The sequence below is a fragment of the Gymnogyps californianus genome, chromosome 2, assembly GCF_018139145.2.
Source record: "Gymnogyps californianus isolate 813 chromosome 2, ASM1813914v2, whole genome shotgun sequence".
Classification (NCBI taxonomy): Eukaryota; Metazoa; Chordata; class Aves; order Accipitriformes; family Cathartidae; genus Gymnogyps; species Gymnogyps californianus.
In genome coordinates, this window is record NC_059472.1 from 14,695,223 (window position 1) to 14,720,265 (window position 25,043).

At 43.0% G+C, this 25,043-nt stretch overlaps 1 protein-coding gene across 1 annotated transcript; it reads right to left on the bottom strand.

Annotated features, from left to right (window-relative positions):
* Positions 1-2,969: 2,969 nt before the first annotated feature.
* On the bottom strand, positions 2,970-21,770 carry COLEC10 (collectin subfamily member 10). The gene is made up of 6 exons (XM_050892144.1): positions 21,623-21,770; positions 9,847-9,918; positions 8,288-8,359; positions 6,229-6,282; positions 4,851-4,946; positions 2,970-3,361 (listed from the first exon to the last, which is right to left on the bottom strand). The coding sequence occupies exons 1-6, from the start codon at positions 21,768-21,770 to the stop codon at positions 2,970-2,972; spliced, it is 834 nt and encodes a 277-aa protein (XP_050748101.1).
* Between the last annotated feature and the right edge of the window lie 3,273 nt (positions 21,771-25,043).

Below are 25,043 nucleotides of genomic sequence, written 5' to 3' on the forward strand. Positions count from 1 at the left end.
GAAGATAACAAAAAGAGAGAGAAGTAACACCCAAGAAAAACAAGTGATGCACAACGCAATTGCTCACTACCCACTGACCGATGCCCAGCCAGTCCCTGAGCAGCAACCTGCCCCTCCTGGCCAGCTCCCCCCAGTTTATATACTGAGCATGATGTTCTATGGTATGGAATATCCCTTTGGCTAGTTTGGGTCAGCTGTCCTGGCTGTGTCTCCTCCCAGTTTCTTGCACGCCTGCTCGCTTGCAGAGCATGGGAAACTGAAAAATCCTTGACTTAAGATAAGCACTACTTAGCAACAACTAAAACATCAGTGTGTTGTCAACATTATTGTCATACTAAATCCAAAACACAGCACTGTACCAGCTACTAAGAAGAAAACTAACTCTGTCCTAGCCGAAACCAGGACACGGTACATGGAGCATGCTCCAGGATTACTTATAACTCACTGTCTCCTAAAAAAGACTAGAGTTTCAATTTATACATGTATTCCCTGATTTTGTATGTGAAGGAGAGCGCCTGGTCCAATCTCAGGCAGAGCTTGATCCTGCAGCAAAGTATTGCTCCTCTTTTACCTTCTTCCAGCTCTGAGTTTCCTCCTAAAGAACAGGAAAATGGCCTGTTCATGATGATTGTAGCATTAAGGACACCTCTGGATTTTGTCAGCAAGTGGTCTCAGTATGGCCAGAGGGTTCCAGAATTTGGACTCACAGTCTGGCAAGCATGTTTTGGTGATGTTTTCGGTCAGAAGATGAGGTGTGGAGAGGGTATCAGTGTGATTGTGCCTACCCGCAGGGATGTTACTGTGCCACGTCTGCATGACTAGTAAGAACTGACCTGCTGTGAGTGAGGCTAGCAGCCCTGGGCTTGAACTTCTAAAAGGCATTACTTTTCCTCAAGAAACTTTCCCTTGAATTAGTCATTAATTCTTTATCATTACCCATTAATGATTCTAAAACCAAAGTGTTTACCTTAATGAGTTTACTACTATAGATCCTAAAAAGTGTAATTAGGCTTAATTTTGGGGAATATCGATTCCCAGGAAGGGAGCAATTCAGGGTGAGTTATGTTGTGCTGAGTGAACCTGTTTGTCCAAATACTCTCATAGCATAGTAGAGGAGCAATGAAAAGAAATGTGGTCCCACCCCTTCATTCATGGGTCTGAATAGTTCCCTGGAGGGCGTGTAGCAGCACAGGTAATTCACTGCTTGTAGCAACAGGTGGTTTTCTGGAGGAACAAGTGGCAGAGAAACTGGATTACAAGAGTGGTTCTGAGTCACAGAGTCTCCTGGGACGCTCCTGCGTTGGTCATTGCTCAGAGATGAGCTTGGAGTCAAACTAACAACCAGCTAAACGGTTTGGAGGATTTTCCTGTTGAGGGTGAGGTTAAGGAAGCATGACTGTTGTCTAGTTGCCTTTGCAGTGCTGTACACAGCAGTAGAAGGGAGACTTGGAGCTGACCCTCTGCATTACTGACTGATGGCATGTCCAGCTCTTCATATATCCAGAGGAAGACTATGTGCAACCGGTGCTCAGAGTGACCTACAGGGTACATTGCTGCACTGTGCCTAGTGTCTAGCATTCCCCTTAGCCTCCAGATATCATTCCTTCATTTTTAGTGTCAAGTGGGAAAGAAAATCTATAGACCTTCAATTGCAGGGGCCCTGGGGTTTCTCTTAACATCTCCTGCTGTGAGGAAAGGTGAACCACGACTAAGAACCGTCACTTCTGAAGGCAAAATCGTTGCTGTGTCTGAAGAAAAGAGCTCCTTCAGTGTTATCAAAGATACAAAAATGTGATCCATTGTGGGCATACTGACATGGAGATCTGAGTAGCCGGGCACTGACAGCAAAGCCTTCACACTTATTGCTCATCATTTGTGGAGAGTCCCACTGAAGTGCAATGACTAAACTGCTCAACCACACCTGAATCTGGGTTCTTGGGGGATAAAGCCTGTTCTATAGCTGCTTCCTGTGTTGCGAAGGTGTGGGTGATTTTAGTGTTAGGCATCAAACGTCACTGGCTACTGAGTTAGGGAGTTAACATGTTCCTAGAATCACTTGTTAAACCAGCAATGCACATTGGTATAGCTGATACTACATGTGCCTGTTTACAGCTTATAGCAATGGTGTTGCTTCCTTTGCACTGTTCTCTTTGTGCTAGACTTTTCTATGTTTTTCACAGATTTTGGGGGACATCAGAGGCTAGAACTGCTCCACCAGTTCTCAGGTTGCCTACAAGCTGTGCAGGCTTGCATATGCAGAAGTGCCATTGCTAAGTTAATTCCTCACACCTCAGACCAGCCTGATGGATGATAGAGTTGGAAGCAGAGATAAGCAAGTCCTCCCCTGCATATCAGGCAGTATAATTGCACAGCCAAATTAAGGAGAGTATAACAACTTCCAATCTCAGTTTGAAGTTGGCCCTGCTTTGCATGGAAGATTCAACCAGATGACCTCCAGAGATCCCTTCCAACTTAAATCACTCTGATTCTAACAAAAGAAGGATTTTTTCAAGAGAAACTGCAGATGTGTTCTCCCAGCTCTGAAGTCGCTGGGGAAGTTACTGGGACTTCCTGTGCAGGTCAGAGATGAGTAAAGATCACACTCTTTCCATCTGTGGACTTTGCGAAGAACATCAGTAATTAGTATACCAGTGATTTTACTATTTCTGGCATTAGTGAAATCATATTCACCTCTGCGTGCTCTAAATTTGCCCCTAAATTACACATAGAAATGCCTACCCTAAATTGCACATAGAAATGAAATAAAAATTCACAACTGGCTGGATGCCCCCTGCAGACCTGTGCTGACTTTATGGTCACTGCCATCTTAACAGTAGTTACTCTTGCTTAACCCAGTGAGGTGAAGGCTGGATTGAGCCCTGTCCCTGGTTGTCTGCTCTCCCTGCAGTGGATGGATGAGGAGGAGTTATTGTATGTACAGCAGGTGCCAGGCACATTCTGCAGCACTTTTATTTCCTCTTCTTGAGGAATTCACAGACGAAGTAGATGGTGACTTGGCACTCAGAGTCGTTCCACTCTCCCGTGCTGAGCATTTCCACACAGTCCTCGCGGCCAGCTGCATCGTGAGGCTCCCCTTCCTTCCAGTTACTGTAGTTCTGCAGTGGGCTGTTGTCTGCATACACAAACTGTCCTTCTTTTTCCATGTCGTTCAGCCCAATGAAGGCTCGGAAGAGGCCACTGTTGGAGATGTAGTCAGCAATCAGGGCGTTGGTTGCCTCATCTTTAGGCATGGCCAGTGTTCCTCCTCTGTCCCTGCAGTGGATTAAGGCTTCTCTGTAATTCTTCTCTTCTTTTACGATGTAATAGAATTTCTCATCTGTCTCCCTGATACCTGCTATAACTTTAAAGGGGAAAAAAAATTGCTTAATGGCATGTCAACAGATACTGAAGGTGCTTCTGTTCTAATATGACAATGAGATGATTTTTACATTAGAATTAATAAAAGGGAGAGAGGAAAAGTATTCCCACCACTGAATTTGTGATGAACGATGAGGACATGGTCAGAGACTGATGCTACTAATGGGACTGACAAGCACCTTGCATACGTTAGGACAAGAACTATTCAGTCCTGATTGGCATGTGTCTCCTGTGACACTTAAATTTTACTTCACGGATATCTAGTACTAATCAAATTAAGGCATGCCAAATGGTCAAATAGCAATGTCTAACTCTGGATCACGCCGGTTGCTTTGCATGTTTTTGAATACAGATTGGGAAAGAGTGCCGTAGGATAGAAACACAGGGGTATAGATAGCTTTTCAGGCCCTTTCCATGTAGAGGAAAATCAATGTGACTTCTAAAATAAGATATTGTAAATACAGCCTGATATTCAGAGCTGCTGTAGCCACTAAGTGGCATTGACTAGGAAGAAAACTGTGGCTGTGTAGCAACTTTAAAAGGCAAATTTCTCAACCAGCATATATCCTAGTGAATTAAGCAGTGCCAAGGAGCATGCCTGGGCAGCTGGAAGTTGATTGTCCTTGCTGATGGATTGCTGGAATGGTCCTGAGCAGAGCTTTGGCCTAGGGCAACTAACACTCTCCCAAACAATTCAGAAGTCACCCCAGGCACAGTTTAGGAGTTAGTAGAGGGACACTCCTGATAATATGGCATTCAGTTTTGTAGGATTTATAATATAGATGAGTGCTGTTCTGTGCTGCTTGCCCACAGTGCCAGAGAACAGTCTCAAACACATTTAATTTACTGATACAGACCTAGTCCTAGAAGCAGTGGTGGAGCCTTCTCAAAATCTATTATGCGAGGAAATGCGCTTCCTTCCTTTCAGTGGGGGCAGTTTGCACTGTCCACCTGACAGCGCTGCCTGCAAACATAGCTTCTTATAACCCATGTTTTTGAGTGTTGGTCCCTTGTTACAGGAGAATGATGCTTGCACTGAGGGAGCGCTAGGAGTACCGTGTCTGCAGCCTTCCTGTGCCGCAGAAAGATCAAGAGGTTCCTATTGCTTTTCCTGCCTCTCTGGAGCAGGTTGGCACAAACTTTTTCCTTTCATTGCCTGAGTGGCCGCTGAGCCTGAGCAGACTGACAGTGCAGAGGCGATTAGCAAGCCGTGCCTTGTCCTTTTCATGATTCTTTTTGTTGTGCTGTTGATGATAATTTCTGTATTGTTTTTGCTTTTAGTCGTCTGCTGCTTATATCTTTATAGGTGTAAGACTGTCTCTTTTCTGTATGTTTTTGGAGTACCTCGCACAGTGGGACCCTCTCTCTGGGTCATCTGTGGATGCTGCCATAGGGCAGCAATGGTAGAAGAATAGCAGTGATAAATGTTATAGGAGCCAAATAAATTACATCAAATACATAAGGATCCTTACCGTTCTTTACAAACTTGATGGACGTGTTAAGACGAGCAACATTGATATTCAGTTGTCCAACAACTCTGCGGTATCTTCCACAGTCACAGACCGTGCCTGATACAATACAAAGGATAGAGGATTTATCTGTTTAGAAGCATTTGTGTGGGTGCGTGGAGGGTCATCTGTAGCCCACTTCGAAACTTTCTGAAGACTTGGCCTCCACTTGTGGAGAGCCAGTCTCACTCTGCCCCACTGGCCATACTTCTGTTGATCAAAGCGCTTAATATTTTGGCTCTGTACACTCCCTTGCTAACTGGCTTAAGAATCCCTGCTTTTAAAAACGCGGATAGAAGAGTTTACCATCTTCTTTCCACCCATATCAGTGTGGGATTTGCACATCCTCTGCCCCTCTCATCGTTTCCATCTAGCTGCAGAGATGTGGCTTGTCATGGTGATCACTACAGCGTTACATCTGAATGCCAAAGGTCTACCTTTGTATCCGTAAACAGCACAGGTTCCCCAGCCTTCTAATAGAAACAAGAGCATCCCTGAAATGGGGAACTCCTGCTTTCTCAGTGAAGGAGTTTTGTGAGTATGCATAGAGGTGGGATTGGCAAAACTTTGGTAGAAGGGCTATATGTTAGTGAATTGCTGCATGCAGCTGTGGTACAGCAGTAATAGTTGATACCAACTCAGATAATCAATAACTTTCAAGCACTGAAGTCTCAGTTATATTTTTGTTGGTAAACTGAAATTTGGCTTGGTATAGGTTTTGTTTGTTCCTCTGTTATTCTCAGGAAGAATAAGTTGCTGATGGTTTCCTATTAAGAACCAAACTGGCATTGCATATGAAATCTCTTAAAAATGAACACAACTGTACATTCAAGATGGGAAAACATTCAAGGTTATTAGGACTGAGAAGAACTTTCCAGGTCATCAGATCCAAATTCTCCTCCTGTAAGCAAATGCATTGCATTCATTTGACAACAGATTGTGCTCTATCTAAAATCACTTATTTTTTCGTCCCCATACTCCTATTAGGAAACTCTTAAAGGACTTTATTCCTTTGGTATTCAGAAACTTTCTCCTAGTTTCCAGTATAAATGTACTACTGGTCTGTCTATGTGTTAGTTTTTATGATATCAAACATTGCCCATTAATTTAGGTAACTCTTCTCCATATTTTGTGTATGTTGGTATATTCATAGGCATCAGTCATGTCCCTACTCAAGCCTTCATTTTGCTAAACAAAACTTTTTCAGTCTCTTCCTGTTCGTTTCATCTATTCTCAAGTTTTTCCATGGGCCTCAACATATTATGAAACTCCAGACAAACCAACCCTGAAATCAAAGACCCAGCAGACTTGACCATTCTGCAGAGAAGGATGCATAGCATACCTGCTTTTCCCTTTTTTCCAGAAACCCCCAATAAGCCTTTGGCTCCTTTGTCACCTGAATAAAGAGGAAAATATACATTCTCAGATCTCAGACAGTGCACATTACAGGAGAGCGTATTTGAAAACCTGTTTAATAATATATTAATGGTGTGCTTCTGATAGGAAGCCCTGATGTACTGTACTGGCAGATGTGCCAAGTCAAACAAACCGTGATTAATTCTGGTGTATGGAAATAAGGAGAACCCTTTAATAGCTAACTCACTGATAACACAGGCATCTCGTGTGCTGCTGGTTCCTGGTACCACTTAGTTTAAATATAAACTGCAAAATGATTCTGAGAGGCTGAAAGCACTCAAGAAATCTGCGAGAGGTGAGACCTGGGTTCTCTCATTGCCTTGCAGGACAAAGCCCTTCCCGGGGTTCAGTAGCTCCATGATGGGATGAGGCACCAGATGAGGCTGATGTGCACTGAGCCGCTGTGCAACAGATTACATGTGCAGGCAGCAGTTAGCACCTGCATGAAATGAGGTCAGTAAGGAGCAGCGTTTCATCGCAGATATAGTTCATGGAAATGTGATTTATTTTCATCCAACTGCTTTCCTCTTCTTCTGTAAATCATAAAAATGATAGAAATACTTCTCCAAATGCTGTGCTACTATATAAGTGGAGGTGACTAGCTTTTTAAAAAATCTCAGCTGTAATTTGGATCAGGAACAGCTGGACTTTATCTGAAATTCATGTCAGCTCTTCTTTTATGAATTAAAACCTTCAGAGGTCAAAAAATACTAATGCTTGCTCTGCCTTGTTGATGGCCGTGTTTTGATGTGCTTTTTCCTTTATATGGTTGTGGTTTTTTAATGAAATTAGGAGTTGGCTGTCATTTTAATTAGCATTGCTTGACACTGCACACTTACAAGCTGAAATTTCAGGGTTGCTTCATTAAAACTTGAATGGTTAGTGGTAGATTTAAACAGTGACTTAGTGACCTTTGCTTCTGCAAATAAAGAAAGAAAATGAGAAAAACTAGAAGGGGACAATAAATTGTACATTCAGGTTGAGAGAGAGCTTGATTTAAAGGCTCAGAGCACTGGTTTACTTACAGATGAAGATAAGCAATTAGTGGGATTCTTAAATTCTAGTCTCCTTTGGTGATTGAAGACATCTTAGGAGATAACTATCTGTGTTTTCAGTTGTCTAGGTACTTCTGAAAATTAGTCCCTCAGGCCAAATTCTTTTGTTCTTCTCTGATACTGAGGCTGGCTAGAGGCCATCAAAGGTTTATTAAAAACATTGGCTTGAGAAACTCCCCGGAGAGATTGTTCCACCCACTCACCTGCATGCCTGGGTTGATGCGCTGGTTAGAGACCACAGAGTTCCCTTGGGGATGGTGGAGTCCTTGCTCGGCTTTCAAGGCAGGTCTCTTTGTGGCAGAAGTAATATTCCTGCTTAAGTAGCTCTTTAGGAATACCGGAAAGGAATCCCTGAGCCTCTTCTGAGATGACTAGAGCCTAATTTCATGAAATTGTCATCCAGGTAGACTCGGAGTCTACCTTGATTTGCAAGTAGTTGTCGTCCCTGGTTACGTGAGTGCTTTTTTAAAACTCCTGAAATCCTTTCCTTACCGAGCTGTCCTGTGCATTGCTTGCTCACATGTCCCACAGCAGTGCAGGTGACAAGGTGTGGCATCCTGAGCAGCAGCAGAATATTGACTTAGGCCTTCAGTGTCCAAAGCAGAGGCACAAATTTGGCTTTCTCTTTTAGAGCGTTCAGAGGGTTTACTTCACAAGGGCCGGATTTCTCCCTTCCTCTTTTACCATCAGAGAGGATTGATTTCTTAACTCATAAAGCAAATTATTTTAGCCAAGTAAGTCGGATATATGGCACGTAGGAAATAAAACAGGAGTATCTCAGTTAGCTCTTGTCACCAATCTTTATGCATAACTTTATTTGGAGAGCATTGGTCACAGCCGTTATTTGATATTACTCCATACCTGGAACTCTCACAAAACACATATTTACCCTGAGGGAAAAAACAAGAAAATTCCCAGACCAGAGCTTACCCTTTCCACCAATTGGACCGATTTTCCCAAGCATTCCCTGGTCACCAACATCCCCCACAGGTCCTTTGTTTCCTAAGAGAAGAAATAAAGAGGAAAAGAGTATGGATGGTTTCTGTCATTTCTTTCCCAAGGCACTATTTAGGGCTCTACTGCTGCTGTTTTTCCTGAGTGTGGCCATTCTGCATATGTGGCAAAGTCGAAATGAGTGGAGCCCCGAGGATGGTTGGAGGAGGACAGCACAGACCTCTGCTACCGTAGGATACAAAGTAGGACATTGCAAGGCACCTTAGTAGAACTGCCTGTTCAAATGCCCAGAAATGTCATGTTTCCTTACAGAAAATACAAACTAAAACTGCTAGTGAGTATCCAAATATTAATTCTACTTCACAGCCAAACCAGGCCGACAGCAGGCTTTATTTGTTTTGGGGTTTTTTTTTTCCTCCACCCCAGACAAAAGCCTTTCCTTCTTCCTTGAGGTAAAGTCCTCGCAGCTTTGCTGGGAATCCTTCTCAAAGCAGGACTGCAAATAGGGAGCTACTAGTTTTGCTGTATGTGCTTTCCCAGTCCTCAGAGCACCAAAATAGTGGATGCCTTTTTAATTGATTAATAGTTTAAGTTCTAAAATAGCTGGCTAACGATGACAGCCCAATTTAGGGAATCTCAGTTTGCACACTGGATTTAATATCACTAAGATGCTTCGTAAATGGTTGGTTACCTGATTCCCTTTATCTTACCTGATCTTCTTTTTAAGGTAAGAAGCAAAGTCATACGAATGCATTTAAAAATGGAATTTTTTTTTTATTATAGCAATAATAACAGGGTGATTTTAAAGTTTCTATAAAAGTAAAAACTTTCCTGATTGGTCTTAAACCACTGTCAAGGAAGAAAGACCATGGATACGCATTAGCATTAAACTCTAATTATAAATTAAGCTTTTGAATTAGAATATGCAAACAAGGCTGACACCATCACATCTGGTGCCTCCGAATGTTCTGCCCAGCTCGCACTGTGGCTATGGGATATGTTTAGTAAAGCCGAGTCCTGAGACATCTGCGACTCTTTGTTCTCAGCTCAGATGCTGTTTGATCAGAGGAACTTTGTTTCTCAGTGTATGCCTCCGTTTGCTTTTCTGCAAAATAGGGACAACTGAGACCGAATTTTGTTGAACATCCTGATGTATTACTAGGAAATAACTCTCCAAATTCAGTTTCAACTAAAGGATCATTTCAGTAAGAGAACAGTAATCTTTCTGATTATACATATGATCTGGGTCTTCTGGATCATACTCATGACAGCCACGTGGGAGAGCAGCAGTAAATGTACTGGTTTATTACATGACTCTGAATTTATTGCCATATATAGCTGTCTTACGTAGCGGTAGGAATTGCACAAAGCTCTCCGAATATTGTCAGGTTCACTGATTAATGTTTGACAGGATTGTGAAATCCACTGATGCAACAGGAATGAAAAGCATTAAACATCACTGATCATATGCACCAGTACAGTTGTGTATAATGATATTCATATACCAGTAATAGCCAACAAACTGTCATAAATACCTTTTGGTCCTTTTGGTCCAACCTTTCCTTGTTTGCCCACTTCTCCTCTATCGCCTTTTTCACCTTCATCCCCTTCCAAAAAACAGAAAATAAAGCATCATGGCACATTTCTCTCAGTGCAGTAAGTGCAAATATACATCCTCAGAAAGTAAAGATCACGGGTTTTTTTTCTACTAATTCACATTGAAGGCACAGTAGCCATGCGATAAATTTCCAGAGAAGAGCTGATGAATCTGACCATCATTAGGAAAAGCTAAAAACTTTCTCTTTTGGAGAGGCTATTCCAGCATGAGAATTATAAAACACCAATTCCTAGTCCTACCCTTTAAGCCCTATTAGCTGTAAAGCAGATAAATAGGCCAGTCTTTCTCTGTTGGGAAAACTGTACACACACACGGAAGAACTGCCAGGGGAGGCAGTGGGAATTTATTAATTGTTCCTAGTGACTCTGTTCGTAGTGACTCTGTGTTCAAGGTATGCAGATGCTTTTGGAATGGGAGGAATGTAAATATGTTGAAATAGATCTTAACATAGACCTTAGCACTTGGTATGGCAGAAGTCTTGCCTTCAGTTTTTGACAGGTGACATTTATATGTTGATATAACAAACGTGTTTTGCAATGACTCCAATGCTTTATTTTGAAAATGTCATACGCAGAGTATCTGTAAGAGGTAAAATCATTGCATTTATTACAGCAGTGCAGAGATTTCTCCAAATGAGATCAAGACCCTATTACACAGGTTCCTATATAGTACTGTATAAGTACTCTTACTGTTGTAAGAGACAGTCTCTCACTGAACAGCTTACAGTCTAAAGGAGCAAGACAGCAATTAGTAGGAAAGAAATGTTATCTCCTTCATTAGGTAGCATACAATTTCGCTTCACATGATGCAGGAAATTGGAAGCACAACTAGAGTTGATTTTCTTACCTTCTTAGTTTTGAGCCAAATCCCAAGAACATCTTTCCTCTTTATTTTTTTTTTTTTTTTAACACAAACTCTGAGCGGGGACAGTCCCTGCACCCCTTTGCACCAAATGACCAGCACTGAATACAGGCAGCCTTCCAAAGCCTCTCCCCCTGTCCCCTACCCTTGTCTGCAGTAAGCCTTGCCGTGCGGTGGGAAGCAGTGCCACAGTCTCTTGGCCAAGCCAGGATCTCACGTGTGAGTGGCAGGCAGCTGTGTCTGTGCCTGCAGCCCAGAAGGGGAGAAAAAGCTGCAGTTCAGCATACGGAATACCCAAGGGAGGGAAGTCTGTCTGGATGTCAGCAAAAGAGAAGTGAGGGCAGAACAGCATTAGGTGACAAGACCAATAACCTGTCTCACTGAGGATGGTGCCTCCAGCCCTGGCAGAAGGTGTTCAGGGAACTGGGTGTGCTGAGGGTGACTATGACCCAGGCAGCCACTTCCAGCCTCCCATGAGCAGTGGTTTAAAGCGCTTGCCTGAGCCAAGCACTGCATCCAGACCACTCGTGAACAGCTACTAGTGCTTCTTCCCTGCACAGACTAGTCCTGTGCCTTTTAAACCCATTTATATTTTTGGCCTCTGTAATATCTGTGGCAAAGAGGTCAATGATTTAATTATGTGCTGAGGGAGAAAGTAGCTTCCCATGGTTGCTTTCAGACTGATCGTTTCATTGGATCTCATTTTCTGAAAAATACTGCCCACTCATTCCTGATTTACCTTCTCCTACTTCTGTAGCCATAGATAGCATATCGTGGGTTGTTTTGTGGGGTGATGACAGATGAGAAGTGGTGCATATTAATTGCAGCATGTAAAATGTAGTATTAGCTGTTTGCTTCCTTTCCATGTCAGTTACACGGGCTGGGCTGAGTCTGTCCCTATGCTGAAAAAACCTTCGGTGTTGGGACTGTCTTGTGGAGGGCAGACTCACCCCCTTGGTCAGGATGCCCTTTGGGGGGGATGGTCAGTGGTCCAAGCTGAGGAAGATAAAGGGCTGAACTTCTGTCCGCATTAGAGGGAGGAAGCATTTGCTAGAGGGATGGACAAGGAGGAAACATGACGTGGTGTGTTTGCTGGCTCGCTCAGGTGCTTTGTTTGTTTTTAACACCAGCTCCTACAGGACAAAGTAGGAAGGGGAAAAGGCTGTAAGCAGCCAGCAATAGAAATTTTAAACATCTCTATTTTCACTAGTTCTTAAAAAATACTGGAAAAGTCAGTGTATGTTTCCAAAAGCCAAGCTCCTTAAATATCCAGTTGAAGCTGTAGGTCTGAGCCTGGAGCTGATGGAAGGATGCCTGCTTGTACTGGGTTCTTGTCTAGAGATCATCAAACAGCAGAGCCAGAGAATGTTCAGTTTAATTTTGCTGTTGACCTCAGTACTAACAACATTTACAGCTGAGAAACCAAGAAATTGTCCTTTCCAAACCCATCTATGAAACCCTTGAGAAAACTGTAAAAGTCACTTCTCAGTAGTTCAGAAATTCAGAAAATATTCCCAGAGGCTGACAAAGGGCTTGTGAAATAAAATTCCAGGAGAAGGTTAAGAGCTGATCTGATCGCGGTCTGCAAACCCGTACAGGGGAGAAATGTCTGATAATAGAAAGGAAGCAGGATACGATTCAAAGGCTGGAAAAGCTGGATGAGTCCTGACTAGAAATGCAACACAGGGATATTTAACAAATAGACCATGATCTCCAGCAGGGGAGGGAGAAATAGGAAGCTCTTCACGTCCAACCTTTCTCGTGCAATGAATTCCTTTGTGTAAGGTACGCTGTAACTCTGGGTCTGGTGTAGAAACTGCTGAGGGAGTTTCTTTGTCCTGGGTCACACAGGAGAGCAAACCAGATTCCTGCTGACCTTCCAAACTAGGGGACTGCCCGTCACCCTGGCGGTCCTCCTCACCTCTCTCAGGCCAGCTAGTTACATTCCCTGTGGCTTGCAGACTGCTCTGTTGGGTTAAAGGCTCTAGAGAGACTGTTGTTTGCTGCAGAAGGAAGACCTCTGTGTGAGAAAGATGCTCTTTTTTTTTGTAAGAAACATTGCTTAGACGGTTAATCTTAGAAATAGAGCCCAGGAGAGAAGGTCAATATACCAGTGGAGAAGCTGTGATTACTTTCTGAAGGTGTTTTCTTCCAATCTCAGTTTCAACATTTTGAACCACTAAAAACTGCAATGATTTTTTCTGAGAGACGTTGGAGCAAGCTTTTCACACAGCGGGCTGCTAGAGATGAAGCTAGATTGCCCTGTATGGGCCCTCAGACTGAGAGCCGATGCATGAAAGGGGTAAAAGGTATAGGAGAGTTTGTTCTGAAGATTTTGAGAGATTTGGGAGTGTCTCAAATTTCATTGCTAACACCTCATGTAGTCCCAATTTTTGCTCAAGCCCTCTAAAAGCCTAAGGGAGAGGGAAGTAAGATCTATCACCTGTTTCATCTTGGCATAAAGCAGCCTACCACGCTCTGCCTTAGTTTCCCTACCTAGGAAAATGGGAAGAAGAATGATTTGCCTATCTCTAAAGGAGGGAAACCCTGCTTTTCTCCCCGTATTGCAGCTGAGAATGGGTAGGCCATTACAAAGCAAGGGTAGAAGCAAACAGTATTAATTAGTGGTACCACCTCATTGTTAATTTAAGACTGGATTATGCCCAGTGCTTGATAATACGGTGTTATAAATGCTTTGTGTCCTCCTTCAGCTGTTGTGCGCAGTGATCTCGGATTTTGGCAAGAAACGTGAACTCTTGGGTTATGCTCCCCCCTCGTGGTCGCGCTGTGATTTGCAGCCAGGTAGGAGGGATTGTGAGAGGTTGGTTGCCTTTGTTTTGGGCAGGGGTTGAGTTGGCTTTGTCTCTAATTTATAATAAGCATCTCTCCTTTTCCTCTGGGACTTCATGTGGACAGGCTATCCCACTGTACTAGCCACTTTTCTGTAATCTGCCAGAAAACTGAATCGAAATCCTGGCAGTACTCTGGACTGGATTTTTTAATTTTGTACTACTGTGCTTTGTGCAACATGAGTTTTCTTACGGAAAAAAAACCCTCTGATCCCTGAGCTCATAACCTTGTAGTCTATACCTAGAGGTTAACCTCTCCTTTGTGCTGCCTTACACTTGGGGCAGTGTCAGGCTAAGTTTTAACCTAATTAGCAGATTGTCACCTTAAAACTGTGGTTGCAAGGATGTCAGATAATGCACTGCACTGGCATTTGAAGCGTGGGTGAATCACTTGGAGCCAGTAGCTGAAGCAAGACCATTTCTCAACCTTGTTAGTATTCTCTCAAGCTGATTAACTTCTTCTGTGTCACAGATTTAAAATACCAGACTATTAAAATGAACACATGGAACAATAAATTACTAGACTCTTCCAGCCTGGGACTGTGTGAGACAGAAGGAAAGCAGAAGCCATAAGCAGTAAATTACTTTTGCAGCCATTAGAAAATTTTAATTGTAATTGAGAGGGAACCCCAGTCCTTCCTTCTCCTGTAAACAAGCTTGGGAAAATGCTGAAGATCTAATAATCAGCAGGATTTTTAGGCAGTTGAAAGGGGCTCTGCCTTTTTAGGAGTTTCACTAAATAACACAATGTTGAGAAGTTACATTTGGTAAGAATTTAATTAGTAGAATTTACTGACCTTCAAGTGACTTAGATTTCCTTGCTGAATCTTTTGTAGGCAATTTATCTGGTTTGTATTCTCGAATTGAGGAAGTTTTCGGGTTAAATTGTTCACATATATTTAGTGACTCTCCAAGTCTTGTGAACAAGGGCTGACCCTGGTTCTTGGAGAATCGGTGTAATCCCTGGGGATTATGGAGCCCATATTTATCTGTAGAGACAGCCCTGCATCAGGGTGAGAGTATATCTGCAGGCTGCCTAAAGGCTAAAGCTGGGAGGAGACTCCTAGCTGGGCTTATGCATGTGTTTCTCTGTGAGCTCGTGGTCTTTTCACTCGGAGCTCCACTGAGAGACTCCCCGGGTCCACGCAGGGTTTTACTGAGACACTTCGTCAGGTGTGCTGGCAAGTCATGGCCTCAGGTCAGCTCCAGTTCCTGTCTCCTGACCAAAAATACTACAGAAATGTTAATGGTCTCTTAGCCTCCCTTTTGCAGGTATACTTTCCTCCACACTCCAGGGCATACCCACGCTTTCAAATGATAGGAACGCCACTTATGCTGGGCTACAGCACAGTTGTCCTCCTGCATCAGATACTCTGAATTGAAAAAAGCCCACCACTAGCCAAAAAGTCCTTGAGAAGCTCTGGGGGCATGACTGATTTGCTGTGAGGGGGGAAGGATGGTTAATCTTGATTAGTATGCACATGAATGCTTTGCACTGCTTGCCTTGGAAGCATTTAGCATTCCTAGGCATAGCCAATGTCCCACCACAAAGGCTTTGTATGGAATCTGTTACGTGGTTTTACCCTCTGATCATGCGTGACACAGTTCTGCTGAGCACCATGTTTCATGTTTGTAGTCCCATCTGAGGTGGCGTAGGGACCCTCCCCACCTCCACAGACAGAGTGTGAAGAATACAGGTGATTTCTGTGTGTTCTGGGTGTTAAACTAAAGGGATAAGATGTGCATCATTCTGAAGCCTTGAGAACCCTCCAGGAGCAACTGAATGCCTTGCCCTCCTGGAATAGCCTTGCAAATAGCAACAGAATTAGCTCTGCAGCCTACGGACACTGAGTGACCCTGAGCACAGTGAACCTTTGCAGCACTTGCGCATATACAGTCTCCATTGAGAGGTTTTGTCACCAGAGGGAGTCGCAGACTCCCAAGAAATAAGCAAATACAGCCCAGTTTGTCTTTACAGTGTATGAGCATGTCACAGCTACGTCAATGGAAAGCCTCAAGATTTCCTCTAATTTCACTTTCAGTGTGTTTTAGATCCTTAGCAAATTTCCCATAGCAGTGGGGATTCTTGCTTTCAAGCTGTATCTGGCTACTGAGGACAGGATTTCCTGACATATTCTGCCTACCTGACATGATATCCTCTTCCCTGTCCGTCCTCCTCCCTTCAGCCCCCAGCACTGGCCTGCACACCTCCCTCCCCTCTTGCCTGATGTTGAGCAATCTTCTGACCCTGTGTTGAAGGAATTCAACTCACTAAACAGAGAAATATCAATAAGGCAAATAATACACATTTTTAGTTAGTGAGCTGAATCAGCTCAGTGAAAAGTCTGATGAGTAAACAGCCAAGCCAGCACAAGGTGAAGGTAGGACCACATGGTCAGAGTGGAGGAAGAAGATGATGTTGGGCCTCCCTTTTTGGCAGAAAACCTGACAGATGAATGCAGCTGTAGCGTGCAACTGCACCCATAGCTACTCTCCCAGGTGTCCTGCAGGAACATGCAGGGCTCCCACAGATTTCCACGTGAGAAATAAAGCATTTTGCTTACAAGTTCTTGGACTTGTTGTCTTTTTTGACCCAGCTCCAAATTAGACAACAGGGGCCTTTCCCTGGTGAAATAGAAAGAATCTTCAAGAATGAACTGGATTCCACTTATAAACATCCACTAACTTCAGTGGAAAAACCCTCTTCTCCTATTGCATTGCATGAGCCGGACCCAAGCCTTCAGTAGGCTCAGTGAAGCTCTGCTGACTTGTATTATTTGAAAGTGTGGGCCTTTGTGCATGACTGGGACATATGTTATTTCTTTAATAACACAGAAATAATCTAAATTATTCCTGATTCTCTTTTCACTTGGTCTGCCCAATTTAATTCTCCCAGACTATTTCCCTACCATTCTGACATGATCTCAGAGACCCATGGATTAGGGTGGATTCAGTGAGGAATCGGACTGACATTGGTAAGAAATACAGAGCCAATATCTTTTGAATTTATGTATTTAAGTCCCCATATACATGCTTCGTAGCTCAGGCTGATAAACTTGAGAAACTTAGCGTACACTAAAATGAGGTAATCTAAAAGACATGAAAAACAGAATTATGTGTTGAAAATAAAGGGCTCTTCAGATCAAACGTGAGGCGCTAAGAGGGAAGTTTAGTTACAGGTTTGAACAGCCTATAGGATGTGGTAAGGCGTTTTATATTTTTGGAAGGAAATGTGGATAACAGCATATCTGGTTTCTGAGAGAGTTTGAGATTTTCCAGGAGTGGAATTGCGTAAGGGCAATTAAAGCTGAGAGATGGACAGCTATACTAGAGACCACAGCAAATGCTATTTTGAGGCGCCAGCCAATGTCATAGAGTTTATAAGCATCATTTGTCAGAAATAATAATAAGGAAATGTTTTACATCTAAATTGCTATGGGAAACTCCCGGTATTCTTCAGATTTCATCTCATTCCAGTTTCTCAACCTGGATCTGATTCAAGACCTTTGAAGTTCCTGTGTCTGGATTTCAAAGGAAATGAGCTGGGACCTGGGACAGACAGCAAGATCTAGAGCCAGTCTTCTGAAGCACTGAGCTCCCATGAATCCACGTGAAATCAGCTTCCGCAGAGCCAGCCCCCACCCCAGTCGTCTTCTCCCTCCGCTCCTGCTTTTAATGGGAGATTAGGAGTCACAGTTTTGGGCCCTCTGTTTATTTCTGCCCTCATGTTGTTGCTTATTGATTTACTCAGACCAGGTCAGATCCCATCTCATCTATGTCAACAGCCCACTTAAAACTTCCTTTGCAGGTTAGACAAAACTGAGCTTGCAGTGTCCAGGCGAGAGCAGGCTAGAAGAAAGGACAGAGCTGGGACACGGGTCAAAGGCAGAGCCCAGGGGAGCAGAGCCTGGTGTTCCTGCTGCTGCCAGGGCATGGACCAACAACTGGTGCTTTTGCTCTCACTGCGTTCGGTGCTGCCTCCCCACAGTCCCAGGTCCTCTCTTGGCAGCAGCAATAGCCAGCCTGCTTCCAGGCTTGGAAGGGTGTAAAGTAAGCAATAGGGCCATGACTAATATTGTTAGGCCAAGCACTTGGCTGCCCTGGGAAATTCGTTGTTTTGTTAATGCTTGATCTGATTCTCTTTGGACCCAAGACGTCGATGGAGTACAGAACTTGGCCTTTATTGCCCTAGTTACTCAGCTGTGGATCAGCGTTACCTAATGTAAGTTTTCAGAGGTCATGTGCCACAGCACTCCAGCTAAGACCAGGTTGTTCATAAACATCTCAGGTCAAACACCAAAAATCACTGGTTATGAATACTGAAAATCTGTTTTGGTCCAAAGCACGTACATTTTTTTCTTTTTTTGTTTCCTAGGGTATTTCATAGAATCATAGAATAGAATCATAGAATATTCGGGTTGGAAGGGACCTCCTATCACTACATTCCCTGATAAAGAGTCCCTCCCCACTTTTAAGTACTGGAAAGCTGCTATAAGGTCTCCCTGGAGCCTTCTCTTCTCCAGGCTAAAGAACCTCAACTCTCTCAGCCTGTCCTCATAGGGGAGGTGCTCCAGCCCCCTGATCATCTTCGTGGCCCTCTTCTGGGCTGGTCAAACAGGTCCATGTCTTTCTTATGCTGGGGGCTGCAGAGCTGAACACAGTACTCCAGGTGGGGTCTCACAAGAGCGGAGTAGAGGGGCAGAATCACCTCCCTAATAATGATTTTCTAGGACCTTTCAGTAAGGGTCCTAGAATATGCCTTGTTTTAACTGCTGTATAAGCCAGCTTGCTGTGTATCTCAAAAGCTTTTTCAGGAAGGCAGAACAAGACAGCCATTGCACTAGGGCTATGTTCATTGAAAATAATCCCCTCTTTTTGAGGGGAGCAAGAGACCTGAGCATTGCCCAGAAAAGGAAACTGGGAGAGGAGTGCCAGCTTTTGCTTTTCTCTTATTCTTTTTTTCCCTTTTTCTGGAGTGCCTGTTTAGAAAATTTCTTTGCATAATTCTTTACAAACAGACTTCAACATTCATTTGCTTGCACCAGAGATGGAAAAGCAGCAGATAGATGGAGGGGATTGCAAGGCACCTGGTTTGCATCACGCAGAACCACCAGAGGTCAGACTTAAACTCCTATTCGTTTCTAATGCTGAGCAGTTTAATTCAGACTGACTTCTGTCTTTGCAACACAAAGGGCAAAAGGCTTACAGGACATTTACTGCATTCTTTTTGTTCCTGGGAGACTGCATCCTTCCAGAGTATTTTCTGTTTCTTTGTGTTGTACACAAAGGCCTCTGGTTTTGCCTCATGCTTTTTGGGAGTTGGTGGGACTGTTACAACCGGTTTGAAAACTTTCCTGATAATCAGCCTGGAATTACCCTTTCTTTTCATCCCATCACTCATATCATACTTCTCTTGTGACATCTCAGGTATGAGCATAACAAAGAGTATATTTTTGAAGGGGAAGAATTTGACTTGCACAAATTAACTTGGACAAGTTACATGTGGCTTGTACAAGAAGTGGCCAATTTTCACAACACTAATGACCCTTTTTAAACAGGTGATGCGGAGAGGTCGGGTGCTTGCTCCTGTAGTAACTGTGAATGCCTAGATGAAGTGAGTAATGCAACCTCCAGTAGTGCAAGAAATAAAGAGTGGTAAATTCTGAGCCTCTCCAAACAACCTCACTTCTCCCTCAGCTTTCTCCTCTCCATTGTGCTGTGTGATGGGAACAGCAGTATTGCTGCTGCATAGCACCAGGGACCATCCCACCTGTAGCCCACAGACTGGATCTAGCCTACAGGACAATTTGTGCCTTGCACTGGGATAGATGAGGTGGGACATGTAGGAAGTCTTACAGCTATTGAATACCTTTTAATTCCTTGCATTTCTAGTTGCTTTGGCCCGTTAGACACTCCCATGTTTGTATGGAAGGAGGAAGTTGCCACAACAGGAATCTGGCCTGTGGTGGTAGAAAAAGCTGGCCAACGTACTGTGCGAGCTCAACGCCTCTGTCTTGTGGGAGCACCACTGTGTTCTACCATAGCTGAAGATGCTGAGCAGATGGAGGTGAGGGGGTGAAACTTGTGCAGGGTGGGTCAAAACCCATTTTCGGAAGAATGGTGGACAAAGGGGCACAACAGACGTAGCACAGAAAATAAAACTCACAGCAACAAAAGTCAGAGGCTTGTCCATTGTTAGGGTTAAAGTTTGAGCAGCAGAATGTTGCTTGTGGCTGTGGTGTGGTTGTAGGCTGGGGATCATGTGCTCCGAGTCTGTAGATGTAAGATGGATAGAGGAAAACTGGCAGCAGGACAGACTTTCTTCTGCCATATTAGGTCAGCGTGCTTCATCCTTGACTACAGGGGATGCCTGAGGAGTAACAGGATAGTTCACACACCCAGCCTGCTCAGTCTTTAATTGCCCAGCTGATTGGCAGTCAAAATAACCAGTGCCATTGAGAGCTGCTTGTAACTGTCCTGGATGAGCTCAGCTCTGGTATGAACTGAAATTAGTCTATAGGATCATATCACATAGACTGCAAAATGTATTTGATGACCTGCAATGGATGTGAGCGAGTAATTTGGAGGTGATTTACTTGGTACTCCTTTTACCAATCATGGATCTTGGGCATGGTAATCTAATTTTATAGTAGTGAGGACCGTGCCAATATACTGTTTGGGTCCTCTTGTGTCTTGGTGTCAGCCAGGAGGCAGCAGGACTGGTAATGACTAAATCCTGACTTTCTCAGTATCGCGCTTGCAAAGAACCATAATGTCTAACCTTTAAATGCTCCCTATACAGGCTAGACCACAGAAACCAGCTGGAGTCCCAGCTACTCTCATGTTGTCACCAGACCACCTCATTAGCCTTGTGACTTGTTAAACACAATTCTGTCAAACTTTGTTCTCCAGCCTGCCATTATTCAGATACTAACTAAACAAACTCCCACTAGCTCCCTTGGGGATCATTACATCTCTCTGCATTTATGCTGTGGCAGCAAAAGTTTAAGCTTGGATTGTAATCATAAAGAAATTAACTTGCTGATTAAAAATGGTCCTTTAAGCAACATGCATTTGAATAATCCATCATAAAAACAAATGAGTCTGTAGCAGTGCTTTTGACTTGATCATCTTTTTTCTGCTTAAAATTTAAATCAGTTGCATTTTTTTCTCTCAGTCTGTAGCCTATAGAAAAATACAATGAATTACTAAAAAGAAAGCAATAGTTCGAACTGCAGTAGCTATGATGTGGAATATATATTTTAGATCTGTCACTGCAAGATAGAGTTGTGTGTCATGGACCTAATTTTTGGCTGAGATACCCTCCAGGCAATTCCATTGACGTTCGTTGTGTTACACAAGAAGTAAGTTAATGCAGAAATTTTGGTTTCAGATATTTGTAAAGTGTTTTGAAGATAAAAGATCTGCACATGCCAGAGCTGATCTAGTTCTTGTTGAAATCTGTAGCAAAGGTCCTGTTTAATTCAACAAAAGCTGCTGGATGCGGTCTGATGAATGCAGCAGAGCTGTGTTTACAAGTAAACAATTGGAAATAATGACAGTTCAGTCATTTTAAATATTGCATATCTCTCTCTACCTGTAGGTGCAAAGTGAACCATTAACAGTTCACAATAGGTGCCTACTTTTAGACAAAGTCACTCAGTTTGTGGCTGCTAGCTGTACTGGTTGTGTGATGAATACCAGAAGAGAAGATTTATGTGGCTGGAGAAAGATGCAAAAGGACACCTCTAACTTATATGAGAATATGTGACACTGTTCCTGCAACTAAAGAAAAGCAAATTCAAATCTCCTTGCTTCATCACTTTTCTCCCATCACAGTTCCACTTTTCTAGATGTTCGTACAGTCTGCAATAATTCACATCTTTCATCCCCAGCCCATGCCACAAGCCCTCCATGTCTCTATTTTTAAAAATCAGCCTTTATCAGTACTGGTCTCAGCATTAGCAACCTGATATTCCTCACCTTTTGGTCCAGGTAAAATTGTGTGTGTCGAGCAGACATCTGTTGTAGGTCGATTGTCAACATCAAAACCAAAAATCTGAACTTGGAAGATAAAAAGCACTACTAAGGTCCCGTATTTCCTTAGCTGTTGTTCTTTCTTGCTGCTCATCCTTGCAGCTTCTCAGGAAATGCCTTTCGTTGTTACAGTCTTAACAAATGCAGCTGACTCAAAAATAAGTGCTCCACTAACTGAAGCAGTGCAAAGATTGGGAGCTACATGCACGAACAGCTAAATAAAGTGAAGAAAGGAGTTCGACGATGCTGTAGTTATTTCTGTCCTGCACATTATCCAGGATATTTATTTAACACTGACAGCTGTTTATTCCAATTTATCTCTTATCTGTGAGATGTTTAGCTGCTTTTGCCATGGAAAATTTCTTCAATATATGGGAATATCTTTTTTGTCTTTTTTTTTTCCTTTCGGCACTGACTCTTCATGCCCAGCTTTTCACTTAAGAGACAAAAGACTTCGGTATTGTATCCAAGTGAGTACTAATTAGTTATAGGATACTTGTGGCTGTTTGTGTGCTGGAAGAGTAATGCAGATTCCATATAACATGTAGAGAGACTTTTCCACTAAAGCTTTCCTCCAAGGAGACTGTTAGTGACAACGGACGAGCTGCCAGTCTGCTATGGGTGGAGGTCACTGGCACTATTTCACACCGTTTGGGTGCCATGTACCCATAGTCCCCAGAGTAGCAAATGAAAAGTTAATGTTATCAATGGGTGTTTGAGCCAGAAATCCACAAATGATGGTTTTATGCTTATAGATTGCTCCACAATGGTTGCTCCAAGCCCAGATTATGTTGGTAGACACAGTACAGAAGGACAGACTTCAGGATTGAAGCCACAGAGCAGGATGAGCTTGAATGACTGCAGTACCTCCTTCCGTATCACCTTTGCCCTTTACTGGGAGAGGCCATATATCAGGACAGTGGTGTAGCATAGGTCCCAGCAGAACGTCATCTTTGGATTGTCCAGGAAGCTGCTGCTGGTTCAAATCTGCATGAGGTAGCTGTCAGGTTTTCGGTTGGGTGCTGGGACTTTGAAACCAGGTGTAGGAGGCCTCTTGGATGGAGGAACAGGTAGCATGCAAAACCACTATATATCCTCTTGGAAGGAGCTGTGACAGATATTCATCCGTGTGCAATCCCTTCCTAGAAAAAACTCTAGCTTTCTCTTAGGGAGAGCACAGTAACCAGGGACAGCAGACCGTTCAAGGTAGCCTGGCAGAAAAGAAAGGGGAGATGAGTATTTGTAGGGGAGATGAGTATTTGTAATCTTCCCAGGAATTTCGTTAACTTCTGGTTTCTCATACAACAAAGGAGACAGCTACTCGAAAAGCTGAACTATGCTTTTGAACTGCCTAGTGTGTGAGAGAAAGCTTGCTTTCCATTCTAGGCAAAAAAATCTATTTCCTGTGATAATAGCTTTTGAGATGCTTTCCTCATTATTTAAGAGAGTGTTAGTTCCTTAGCCCTACAACATTTCAGCCTTTTGGTAGACAGAATAAGTAGGAGCACTGGTGTAAAAGCGAATACCTTTTCTTAAAGGCTGAAGGAAGGCTTTGATTTCAAGCTTTCGTCTGGGATGAAATGTTGGCCAAAGTCCCAAGAGGGGTCAAGATGCTCCTCTCCCTCTTTCTTTCTGGCCTGGTCATGGACTGTCCCACTTTTCAAAACACTTTTCTTTTTTGTTAAACTGTATATAGTACTTTTCAGAAATAAATAGTGGTCTCTGTCCTAAAGAATGTCATCTAACTAACACCCTCAAATGTGGCCTTGATAACAGATACACCACAGCTAGAGGGGGAGGAAAGAGAAAGCTGGCATTATAGATGGATAGAGTCATACCAGGAATAAACTTGTTCATCTGTGATTTGCGTTGGGCACTGTGCCTCTGACTTGTACACTGTAAATCTGTTTTATTTATCTTTTCCTTCTCTTCACTTTCCATTTTGTGAGCAGAAGGTCAATCTAAGAGCAAGAATAGAGAGCGTAGGAGTGGGAAGCTAGTGCACTTAGCTTTGGAGGAGGCATTTTGGGAAATGTTGCCAAACTGACGTGAATGATGCTATCTGTTCCACAGTACTGAGAGACTTACAGTGACTTCTTTGTTATTTATCAGGGATAAAGAGGGGTAAGTGTAAGTGAGGGAGGAAACTATTTGTTTAACCGCTTCAGTCGCTGACCAGGACTAAGCAGAAAACATATTTCTGATACTACTATCGCTGTGATCATTTACAAATGTTCTCATTCCACATTAGAAAAAGGAATCAAGACCCTACTTTTTTCTTTCCTCCATGACAGTCACAAAACCCTTAAACACACAGTGAGAAATGAAGTTTAATATATCCAAGAACTTGGTAATGAAGGCACTTACTTAAAATGTAGGAGACCCAGATTCAAATTCTTTCTCTGCCTAATTCAAACCAGTGTTTGCGCTAGAGCCTTAAGGTTATATTGCCTTATTACAAGGCTGTTTGCTAATCAGTTTTGTCTTCCTGTATGTTGGACCAGAAATCCTGTCCTGGAGCTAGGAAGCCTGCCTTAACAGGCAATCCATCAAAACTGATATACTAGCACAAAAAGCTTGGGTTTTGGCAAATCAGTATTTATCAAACCAGTTTCACTGAAAAATCTTCAAGCAGCTTCATTGCTGATGGAGATTTAATGAGGCACATTGCCTATTGTGCATGTTAATTCTCATTGAATTGGGCTTAGAGAAACATCTGTAGGCAAGAGAGAAAAACAAACTAGGCAGTGTTGTCCAGACATAAAAGACATAAAGCAAACATTTCCTAGGGCATGAGTGTTTTACAAGGAAACCCTGAGAAGACACAAAAGAAAATCCTGAAAGATTCTGTTCCTTTGAGATGAGCAGTAGTCAGGTAACCTTTGTGTAGTGCATTGCTTCCTTGGAGTCCAAGTACTTCCTTGGTAATTTGTATTATCTTCACTTGCTTATTCTTCAGACGTTAGTAGTTAAATGTCAATAGACTATAGGGAGTACAGACAACATCCTGAAATAGTGTTCATCAAAAGGTGGCCAGATCTACAGCCAATTTTAATAATTCGTAGCATCCCAGATCCTGTGGTTGGACTCCAGGTTAATACATCCTGCTTATAACCATGGGCTGCTTCAGCCAAAAGTGCTGAGAGTCCACTGGCATCCTTTCTAACCCAAATTTAGTATTAAGGAGAACTTTCCTCTTCTGTACCTTACTGTACTGAATAAATCTGGGGGCATCTGAAGTAAAAGAAAGAAAAGTACAATATTTCTCTGCTTTGGGATCCTAGCTGGTTTCAGTTCTCCTGGTATCAGAGGTCATGACGATTTGGAGCGTTTCGGCCTGTCGAACCAGATACATCAATCACGGTGG

What these genes read in the sequence shown, in the direction of transcription:
- COLEC10 (XM_050892144.1), bottom strand. Translation starts at nt 21,770, where the DNA reads ATGAGCAGCAAGAAAGAACAACAGCTAAGGAAATACGGGACCTTAGTA. An exon ending in AATTTTACCTGGACCAAAAG is followed by an intron (nt 9,919 to 21,622) that starts GTGAGGAATATC and finishes GTTTTTTGGAAG; the next exon opens with GGGATGAAGGTGAAAAAGGC. An exon ending in CATCAAGTTTGTAAAGAACG is followed by an intron (nt 3,362 to 4,850) that starts GTAAGGATCCTT and finishes TCCCCTTTAAAG; the next exon opens with TTATAGCAGGTATCAGGGAG.